Here is an 11,558-nt window from a genome sequence, read left to right on the forward strand (position 1 = left end):
TTCTCTTGGTCAACTAACGAGATTAAGCAGAAGATCGGTTGATGCCGTAAGGAAAAGATCAATAACCTTTCAAATAGAACATTTTATACCGACATGACCATATTACAAATCCTTACGAAACAGAAAAGTGATTACGTACAGTCGTTTGGACGTGATTCATTGATCCAGAGAATCCAAAGATCAAATCGATATTGTTCGTTTTATTTTTTATTTATGTAAAATTTCACACCACACGAAACTATATTCTATATTAAACTTAGAAAGGAAAAAAGAAGAGCTTTTAGGAAATAACGTACAAATGAACAACGAAAAGGACATTTGAATTACTCCTGTTTTGTTTGTTTTTTGTTTTTGTTTTTTTTTTTTTGTATCAATCCCTCTTTTCTTTCTTTGGCCGTGCGTGAAACATATATGAAGACATTTTATTCGTTAATTAATCATGAAGAGTTGAAAACTGATTTGAGAATGGAAAAGGATTCATTTTACCCAGTATTTAAGAATAAGCACTAAAATACTGGTGCTAAAATCGTTGTTGACTGTCGAGGATGTTGGAAATATTGATGTATCCAGTAACCACGGCGAAAATTGTGGCGATATATTTCTTATACCCTGCAAGATCCCAACAAAAAGACTAAGAAATGAATATATTAGTTAAATTCTTTAACACCCCGACAAAAAGTTATTTTTCGTTTATTTTGAAAACATAAATCATTGTATTATTGATGAGCGTCAAAAAGGAGTTGCGTGTTTTATTGATATTCTGAATGATTCCTAAAAAGACTTACAAAGACAGTTTGACTTACAAATTCGGACTAAAATGATAAATAAACGCAAATAGTTTGGCTGTGAAATGTTTTACCTTGAGTATCATTTTTGGAATAAATTTACTGATTTTCGTCGTATAATCGAGTGTCTGGCACGATTTTCTACATCACGTTATACTGATAATTCTTCAAATAATGATAAAAATGAGCCAGATAGCCCACAATCTTCACTCATTGGCCAAAATGAAACAAACTAAATTGAAGATTAAGAGATCACCAGCGAAATGTAAATTCTTTAACAAATTCAGTCAAAGAGCCGAAGACGTTATCTTCAGAACTCTGATGTTGATTAAGCCAACAACGTCGATATTCAGCTTTTCCGCCCCTCGCTTTCTCGCATCTGTTTCTGGTACCATGTTACCAAGACAGGTGGTTTAAATCAGTACTGCTTTTATATCTTAAGCAGTGTAACAGCTGAAAATGGCTAAAAATCCTACCACGATTTTACTAAGGTCTTGTTTAATTATACTTTTTTTTCTACCGAATTCTGTGGCAGCTCTGCGAGAATGGCAGCCAGTCCTTGGTAAGTTTATTTTTTGATTTCATCAATTTGTGAACTTTTAACAGCATAAAAAGCTTATCAATATGGCTGGAACAATCCCTTAGATCCAGTGCTATAAACATATTTTAACATTTTAGTTAAAACTCAGTGCTTAATGAGCTTAGTTGTTTGGTGCTTAAAGCAATATTTTAGCTACGTGTTTGTATTACGTACAGGTGCATTTTAGTTTGAAAATGTCACATAAAAAACATTCAAAATCAACTTTAGATTTTTAATCTTAATTAGATAAACAGCATTTAAGCTTGAAGCGTCTTATTCTTTTGTGAAATAGTTGTATTTTCGCTTGAAGAACTGAATTACATTCTTCTTAATAAAGGTGGCTTTGAGATGATCAGTCTGCTCAGTAGTAATTGTTTTCGTAACATTTATTGTTTTAAAATAACTATCAGACTCGCTATTTCAAGATTTCAATATCCCAACTTAACACTTGATTGCTTCAATGTTTTAGGTGTTATTTACCATCCAAAGGATGAGCTTCTCTTTACAGCCTTTAAACAAGCAATTGATCGCCTCAACAAACAGAATTTACCTCAACAAATTGAGGTGGTCAGTTTCAAGACATACGGCGGCGAGAATATACTGAGTTATGGTAAGTTATGAAGGGGTTCCACAGTGTTCTACATTGGGTCCTCTTAAAATCCTGCATAAAAAAATAATAGCGATTTTAAAATGGCAGATTCATTGACCCTTGTTTAGAATTAGAAAATATTTCTAGGAAAAAATATCCTTCATTTTCAGTAATGCGCATGTCAGGACGATTGCCGCTTCTGAGCCGGCACGTTTTGATGGTCAGCGGATGCCAAATATAATATTGTAGCTATAGAAGATTGCTTTGACTTAGAGGAAAACGTTATTGAGTGAATACATTTATATTTCATGTATTTCTTTTTCTTTCTTTCTTTTTTTTTTTTTTTTTTTTTTTTTACCATAAATAAAAAATTTATGAATGCCAATTTAATCAAAACATCTACAAAACACACTCCTATGGTGTAATTAGATCGATATTTTCCTTAATTTCATCCTATTTAGTTCTTTCACTATTTTTGATTTTTGTTAGTTTGTTAACAAAATTCTTCTTTTATCGTCATTCTTCATTATCACTCGTTCCATATATGCCTCTATTTTTTCATAGAATCAACCAAAAGTCTCCGCTCTTCGACCTGCGTCTTCGACCTGTCCTTCAACGATGAAAAAACCTACGCATTAGCGGAGCTGCTTCGCACCCCAATGATCAGCCTCGAGACCATCAAGACTGACATCCGTAACCGTTATATCTTCTCGCTTCGTCCATCTGATGAAACCCTTGCTCTGGCCACCAATGATCTTATGAATTACTTCTTCAAGGATAATAGAAAAGTAGCGATAGTAGGAGACGGTTAGTATGCTTGACTTTCAACTAGAACCAGCTGATCTGAAAGAAAATATTAGCCAATGAGAATCGAGAAAATCTGCAAAACTGAGGTGTCGTTTTTCCTTTGACATTATTGATTTCTAGACCACCAACTAAAAAAATAACGGTGCTAATACGCGCTTGATAACAGTGACGCAATAATAATTGAGTTTTAAAGTTATATTGCAATCAGGCAGGTATGTTTTTATTTAGTCTCGCTGGCCATTTTTCACAGGCTTCATCAGTTTTGCGGTGACGTCATTTCTACGTCACTATTTCAGATCAGCTGCAAGTATAATCATTAAGACAATATCTGTTATGGATTTTTGGAATTTTTTCAAAATTTTGTCTGCGCCGTATTTTTGGAAACTTTTTTTTTTGAACTGCAATATTTACATATAATCCACTATACATTTCGTGCTTGGTATGGAATATGAAACAAAACCTTCACCTACTTTTTCTTAAAGTAGCTATATATTTACTGTAACATTGGGTTACCTTTTGTTTAGATTGTGACCTATCGCTGGTTACATTTGCATTACCCATAGTGCATTTTGGAGTTGGTATGCAACATGCAACAAAAACGTTTACCAACCTTAAACAAATAACCATTCTTTGAGCATGCGCATTAATTACCACCTACTCATTTAGACATGGTGTCCCATTCAATCACTTTCGCGTGACCAGCAGTATTTTTTATCTTTTCAGTCAAACGAGCCCATCTCACTTCACGTATATTCTCCATCGCGCGATATCGGAATCGAGTAACACCCATCATGATTCCTCTACTGAACTCGAATAACGGTAGAGAGACGCAAAGAGGGCTGACAGTGTTGCTGAGGTCAAATATCAAGTTTGTCGTACTGGTAGCCGACCCGCAGAATATCAGCAAACTTTTGGAGAGGGTATTATACTTAATTTAATCTAATTTTCTTTTTGCTTGACTAAGAAAAAAACACTGATGACAAAGCAAAAGATTTTTTATCCTTATCTAAAATTTAGGTATTTTTGTGAATGAATAGAAGGAGGAGGAAAAAGAAAATAGAGAAATAGTGGAGAAAAAGAAAGGAAAGAAACGAAAAAAGAAATGAAAAGAGAAGGAAGGGGAGGAAAGGGGAGGAAAAGGGGAGAAAAGGAGGAGAGGAAAGGGAAGCAAAAATCTCGGAGAAATTCTAATGAACTCAAGTAATCTTTTAGCTCTTATAGTTCTCAATTATCTTTATATATCCCAATCATACCTTTTGTTGATTTCTTTATTTGAAAATTTCGTTACTACTAGTGTTTATAATGGTAGTGCTTAAGGTTATTCTCACATTTTGCAGGCCTTGAAAAGTGGTTGTGTGTACTCAGACTCTAAGTGGATTGCAGTTGACATGGTAAGTATTCTATTAGCTTATACTCTATGGTATACATATACACAATGCCGTGACCCATATCAATGTCCTCCCACAGGAACTGACTGGTAATATCTCAGCTCTTGAGTATCGTGGCCTTGTAGGGCTTCGTCTTTACTATGACTATCAACATAAACTAAAACGAGAAGCAGAAAGACAAACAAGATCAGCGCGCTCTAAAAGAATATCTATGGTAAGTGTTAGTGTGCTGTTAGTGGACAATTGATAAGATAATATGAATCATGCATCCATCGTCATTACTGCATCATCATCATCCTGACATCATCACCATGCACCATCATCATTTATTATATCATCGTCTTTACATCATCATCATCATCATTACATTATCATTATCCAACCAAAAATTGCAGTACAATGTTTTTTTTTGGTGCCTTCGTTTCGTGCCTTCGTTTTCCCATACGCGCTCCTCCGTCCTATACAGTATTTGGTCCTCTGATCAATTCCCTATTACTAGTACTTTACATTTAAATAGAAGTCACTGTCGTTCCTATGTAGGCAAGCTTCGCAGTCCTCAACGACTCCATACATGCAGTCAGTGAAGCTATTCGCAAGATCAAGCAAATCCCCTACTACATTCAAGGAGACGACTGCCCGATCAAAGAAGCTACTGGATCAGACGACAGAGGACAAAGCTGGTTTATCAATAAGTTAATGATGGTAATTGATATTTATTTATAGTTATTTACCTTTGATTTATTTTTCCAAAGAGCGCCAGGACGTTATGTGTCTGCGCAATTCTTGTCAGCTTCCCACCTTTATTACACCTTGTTTTGGTTGCTGCTGCGGTGCAACTTCTCTGTTCTCTGAGTTCTACCGAGTTCTACCGAGTTCTCTGTTGCTCAGGGTTAACCTCGATTTAGGGTTAGCCTAGAATATTCATGTGTTCCAGTGAAGGTCTGTGGAATTTCAAAGTGTTTGTATTCAAGTTGTGCACTCTTTACTTTACTGTTGGTATTTATGTGTGATATTTTGACACTGATTCGAGGCTAACCCTGAGTAAATGAGTCTGTAATCAAGATCATATTTTTTCTTTTGGGAAATGAAATCTCTTGTCATGCGAAAACATAATGTTCCGTCCTGCAATATGGCTGCCTTGAAACCACTGAATAATGCGTATTCTGCAGAAGTGCTTAATTGTTTTCCTTTTTTTCTGATGTTTCAGGTTCGGTTCCAAGGTCTTACTGGACCAGTTAAGTTCAACCCTAAATCACGTGACAGAGAAGTGCAACTGATCGACATTATGAACATACAAGCTCAAACAGGAATGCCGCCATCCTTTATGTATCCGGTAAGAATACTTTACCTTATACCCGGTACTCCTATATGTAACACTAAGAGTATCGTTCCATTTACACGGTAAGAAACCTTTCATACCTCAAAAACCCGGTACCCCTATAAGTACAACTACGGGAATACCTCTATTTACCCGGTACAAAACCTTTCATACCTCACAAGCCCGGTACCCCTATATGAACCATAACGGGTATACCTCCATTTACCCGGTACGAAACCTTAAATAAATCAAATGCCCGGTACCCCTATATGTACCACTACGGGAATATTTCCATTTACCCCGGTACGAAACCTTACATAACTCAAATGTCCGGTACCCCTATGTGTACCACTAAGGGAATACCTCCATTTACCCGGGTACGAAACCTTACATACCTCAAAAACCTGGTACTTATTTACTTACTTGTTTCGATCCCTATTTTCCAGATCGGTTACTGGAAAGCAAACAGAGATACCGTGGTTGGTTCCGTGGTCCTGAAAAACAACGATGTAGTTTTATGGAATGGTTTTTACTGGGAAGAAATCCGCTGTGACTTCAGAAGCCTTGCTGCAAGGCAAAAGTTTAATCGCAATCGTAAACCTTTAGTTATAACTACTATATTGGTAAGAAGATACGAAGAGTTTAACTTACAATATTGATGATATTTTGTTCAAAGGGATTTCGGTAAAGTGAAAATTCGATAAATTCGGTTTGGCCTACGTCCATGATCTTAATGTAAGGAAATCAAATCAAATGAAACATTATTATTTTAATGTAGGGAAATCAAATCCCATGCTTCTTATCTAATAAGAAGCCTCGCATAATAACAATATGACAGGGAACCAAGATTGGTGTCGTGGTAGTACACTCGCGTCTCACCTCTGGATCTTGTTGGATAGACTTGGCATGGCATGTGAGTTTGTTGGATCTCTCCCATAATTCTAGGGTTTTTTTCCGTGTCCTCTGAATATAAAAGGTTATTCTGCAAAGATATAAAAGATAAAGTCATGAGGCCCAGCATGTTGTAGTACGGTACGGAGCAGCACGGCACATCATTTGGTATCTAACTCCTTCAATGAATGACTTTGATTGACGTCCACCAAAACCTTATTTTGTCGCGACGGCAAATGTGATGGAAACACTTTGATTGACGTCCACCAAAATCCTATTTCGTCGCGGCGGCTAATTGTACGATTCCGTGAATGCTACTGATAATTATATAATTGGTTAACAGGACTCTCCTTACATGATGCTCAAGAAAAACGCGTCCAACCTGAAAGGTAACGACAGATTCGAGGGGTTTGGAGCTGATCTAATCAAACTGGTGGCAGACAAACTGATGTTTAATTACAAAATCGTGGAAAGCAGGGAGACGTCTTATGGTTCTCCAGTTGGAGGAGAGTGGAAAGGGCTGATAAGAGAACTGATTGATCAGGTAAATGTAGTTTGAAAATCAAATTAAATTCGACACTTTTTGAAAATCGCGGGAAATTTGTTTATGCCACGCCCATCACGTGATCCATAGGGCAGGAGATATCCCAATTAAAAAAAAAGTGCGAAACAAGTAGTGTCGCTGTAATTACTGTCATTTGGTGCTCGCCATTTCCTTGAGTATCATATATTTGTTTATTCAAATAATCTTATTCTCATGAAAAAAAGCGTCAAAGCTTTTCACGACTGCAAGTGCAGAGCAGTGCCGTAGCTCAACGGGGTTGCAAAGAAAATAGATATTTAATGTTACGTTGCGTTGAAATAAATGGTTTATTTTTTGTTTTCCCTTAGGAAGCTGATGTAGCTGTTGGTCCAATAACTATTACAGCAGAACGAGAAGAAGTCATCGATTTTAGCAAACCTTTCTTGGATTTTCGAATCGCGATGATTTTAACAAAGCCAACTGACGAAGAGGTGAACCTGTTCGCCTTTCTTTTACCGTTTGAGGAGCAGTTGTGGCTGTGCGTTTGTGGAGTCGTAAGTGTCATAACCAAAATATGCTATTGTTATTGTTATATAGCTATGTATAATCATCATCGCCATCATCACCATCATCATCACCATAAGCATTATCATCATCATTACCTGACAACATCATTACCATCATCACCATCATGAAATTCATCATGATAATCATCACCACCATCATCATTATGATCATCAACATCATAATCACTACCTGTCAACATCATTAAACTCATCATCAGCATCATCATCATCATCAACATCATTCTCATCATCCCCACCATCATGCACAATCATCACCACCATCACCATGATGATTTTAGTCTAACATTATCATCTATTAACATAGTATTCCTCGTTGTCTAGGTGGGTGCGGTAACCATCATCATGTGGTTCCTTGATCGCTTCAGCCCCTACGGTTACCGCGCAGACGCGAAGAACACAGGTGAAGGGGATGGTGGTGAATTCAGTCTGTCGAACAGTCTCTGGTTTGCTACTGGGTCGATCCTTCAACAAGGTGCAGATACCACACCCAGGTCAGGGTCAGGGAGAGTGCTGGCCGCTTCCTTTTGGTTATTTACTCTAATACTGATTTCTACCTACACAGCTAATCTTGCCGCGTATTTTACAGGTATCTATATTCACTGGAAATAGTAATTTGTACGGTGCTATTGTGAACAAGAAAAATGTGTTACAATCATTTGAGTTTCAAATTTCTCTAAAGCTTTCATTTTTTTGTCACGGACATGACACGCGTTACGATCACAGCACGCATTACGGTCACGGCAAGCTTCACGGTCACGGCAAGCTTCACGGTCACGGCACGGCACAGCAGCTCTATAGCATCAGAATCCAACATATCAACGATAAATTTTCTTTATTGTTGTCGACAGCTAAGAATACCAAGTCAACAATAAACTCGTTAGAGGATCTTATCGGACAAGACAAGGTTCAATTTGGTGTTCTTAAAGGAGGCTCTTTGTACACGTTCTTTGAGAACTCCAAAGTTCGTACCTACAAAAGGATGTTCGGGATGATGAAGACCTTGGACACATTCGTAAACAGTACGAGATTTGGAGTGAAAAAAGCACGTGAAGGGAACTTTGCTTACTTAACGGATCAGCCGTCGTTAGATTACTACAACCAACGCAAGCCGTGTAATACTATGCTGGTAAAGAATCTACTCGATGCAAAAAGTTATGCCTTGGGGTTACAGAAAAACTCAGAATGGACTAATGAGTTGTCGGTTACATTACTTGAGGTAAGGGATCAGTTTCACTTAGAGAGAGACGTACAGAGTGGGGAAGGGGGGGAGGGTTGTCGGTTACATTACTTAAGGTAAGGGACGGGACGGGGACGGGAACGGGGACGATGATGATGATGATGATGATGATGATGATGATGATGATGATGATGATGATGATGATGGTATTTTGTGATTCAATCCAGCTTCGCGAGGAAGGAGAAGTGGAGAAGCTACGACTACGTTGGTGGGATGATCGTAGTGAGTGTCCTCCCGAAGACCCGTCCAGTTCGCAACCAGCCAGGCTGGCCCTACATCATCTGGCTGGTGTGTTTATTATTCTAGGGGGTGGAGCAGCTATCTCTCTAGCTTTGTTACTGGTGGAAAACAGATGTAGAGATGTGATGGGCAGTGGTAGATCACAGGTTTGTATCTACTCTTCTGAGGGTATAAACCTTTGTACCGTCATTTGTTTTAGTTCATTTAATTAACTCGTTGGGGTGGATAATTATTTGTCTTCCAGGGTATATGAAATATCGATAGGCTATAGTGTAAATCTATTCACGTCTAATTATAAAAGGACAGCGCAGCCTGATTCTTCTTATTTTCACAGATGGCAGAAAGTTCTCGGGACGATATTGATGGAAGATCCTGTAACCATAACTCGCTCCCAACCAGTGGTCGCGCAGAAATGAAACCCTTGAACAACAACGAGAGGAGGTCTCCAAGACCACCGGGTTTTGACATTAGGATACCTAACGCTTACGCTACTGCTCCTGAAAGTAACCTGTAAAACCGCCCACAACTGACCTGTGATGGACGAACCATATCTTATCACACGGGAATTAATGCAGTCATAGTGCTATTGTACTTTTGATCATTAATATTAATACAAACAAGTTAAGAAAACCCCGTAGAACCGACCAGGACCGACCAGTAAGGAACAATGGTGGTCAATTATAATCAATTTATATCGCTTCGTTGCAATTTAATATTTGATATTAATAACAAAAGAAAAGCATGCAAGCAGCTGTATAAAACGGCCAGTAGTAAGGCTGCGTTCATAATGTATGGCAGAGGGGGGCCAGTGAAATTTAAGGAGGATCGTAAAATTTCTTACCAGTAAAATGAGGGGGGGTTGAAGTTTTTTTTCAGAGAATAGTCCCCTTCACAGTTTCCTAAGCCATATTGAAAGGTAGCCGTGCCTTTGCATCGAAGCGAGACGAACGGTGAGCTTGCAATGATAGAGACATGTGAATAATTGTCCAAGGTGTTAAAAAAAAGGTCTCTATCATTGCAAGCTCACCGTTCGTCTCGCTTCGATGCAAAGGCACGGCTACCTTTCAAGATGGCGCAGGGAACTGTGAAGGGGACTATTGGGGGGAATGCAAAATTTTTAGAAGAATCTACAAGAGATTTTATAGTTATTTTTTGGGGGACTTCAAGGGGGAATTTTAAGACATTTTTTGTCATTTAAAGATTTCACCTGCTCCCCCCCCCCCCCCCCCCCCCCGCCATACATTATGAACGCAGCCTAACCAGTAGTGACCTTTATTAATATTTGTATACTTGATAAAAAGTATGATAGAGAGTATAACATGTATCACTGACTAAAACACTTTGTAAGAAGTTGCCCAAATTTGCACAAATTAGTAAGTTCAGTAGACCTCACAAGACAGTACATCAAAATTTCTTTGCACTCATTAGTACAATTTTGTTAATTAACATTTTCAGGGATAAATGGTGTGAACTCTACTGCATTGCAATAGCTTAAAAATCAACTTGTAAATCTACCACTACAGAACCAAAAAAAGGGACAAGTGCTTAGGTTTGCATGTGATAATCATAAATGTATCCTGATGTCACATTCCAATATTAATAATATTATTAATAAATTCTTATATCTCTAAAAACATCAATCATTTTGAATTACTTGCTATACATATATCTTGACAAAAGGTGTGAAAATCGCCCAAAATCGATCAAAACCATGAGCTATAGTCCATGCTTTTTGACAAAAAATACCCATTTTTCAAGTTTCATAAATAATTCAAGTTTTTTCAAAAGGTGTGAAAATGACCCAAAATCGATCAAAACCATGGGCTATAGTCCATGCTTTTTGGCCAAAAACACCCATTTTTCAAGTTTCATAAATAATTCAGGTTTTTTAATAAGGTGTGAAAATGACCCAAAATTGGTCAAAACCATGGGCTATAGTCCATGCTTTTTGGCCAAAAACACCCATTTTTCAAGTTTCATGAATAATTCAGGTTTTTTCAACAGGTGTGAAAATGACCCAAAATCGATCAAAACCATGGGCTATAGTCCATGCTTTTTGGCCAAAAACACCCATTTTTCAAGTTTCATAAATAATTCAGGTTTTTTAAAAAGGTGTGAAAATGACCCAAAATCCATCAAAACCATAGGCTATAGTCCATGCTTTCTCTCAAAAATGATCTATTTTGCATATTTCATAAATTATGCACATCTTTGCAAAAGGTGTGAAAATGACCCAAAATCGATCAAAACCATGGGCTATAGTCCATGCTTTTTGGACAACAATGACTTATTTTGCATATTTCATAAATTATGCATATCTTTGCAAGAGGTGTGAAAATGGGCCTAAATCGACCAAAACTATGGGCTATAGTCCATGCTTTTTACTCAAAAATGGCCCAAAATGACCTATTTTGCATCCTTCATAAATTATGCATATCTTTGCAAAAGGTGCGAAAATGGGCCAAAATTAATCAAAATCATGGGAAGGAAGGAAGGAAGCTTCTTTATTTTGCCACGGTAAAAACATCAGTCGATTGCCTAAAAATATTTAAAAGTAAAGATTTACGATTAAAAAGCTAGTTACTGTTTTACATGTTTGCCGTGGAGCCCTTA

General features: G+C 37.5%; 1 protein-coding gene across 1 annotated transcript; it reads left to right on the forward strand.

Annotated features, from left to right (window-relative positions):
* The first annotated feature begins 1,713 nt into the window (after nucleotides 1-1,713).
* Nucleotides 1,714-10,057, forward strand: LOC116296215 (glutamate receptor 2). Its single transcript, XM_031704212.2, has 14 exons — nucleotides 1,714-1,975; nucleotides 2,519-2,761; nucleotides 3,485-3,681; nucleotides 4,099-4,152; nucleotides 4,229-4,363; nucleotides 4,690-4,851; nucleotides 5,357-5,482; nucleotides 5,914-6,090; nucleotides 6,702-6,902; nucleotides 7,250-7,435; nucleotides 7,790-8,054; nucleotides 8,317-8,684; nucleotides 8,873-9,091; nucleotides 9,280-10,057. Exons 1-14 carry the CDS (start codon nucleotides 1,714-1,716, stop codon nucleotides 9,457-9,459), a joined length of 2,775 nt encoding a protein of 924 aa, XP_031560072.2. The 3' UTR covers nucleotides 9,460-10,057.
* Nucleotides 10,058-11,558: the final 1,501 nt, after the last annotated feature.

This window comes from Actinia tenebrosa, unplaced genomic scaffold, assembly GCF_029948245.1.
Source record: "Actinia tenebrosa isolate PJP-AT-01 unplaced genomic scaffold, QUT_ActTen_1.0 PGA_scaffold1__47_contigs__length_23844297, whole genome shotgun sequence".
Lineage (NCBI taxonomy): Eukaryota > Metazoa > Cnidaria > Anthozoa > Actiniaria > Actiniidae > Actinia > Actinia tenebrosa.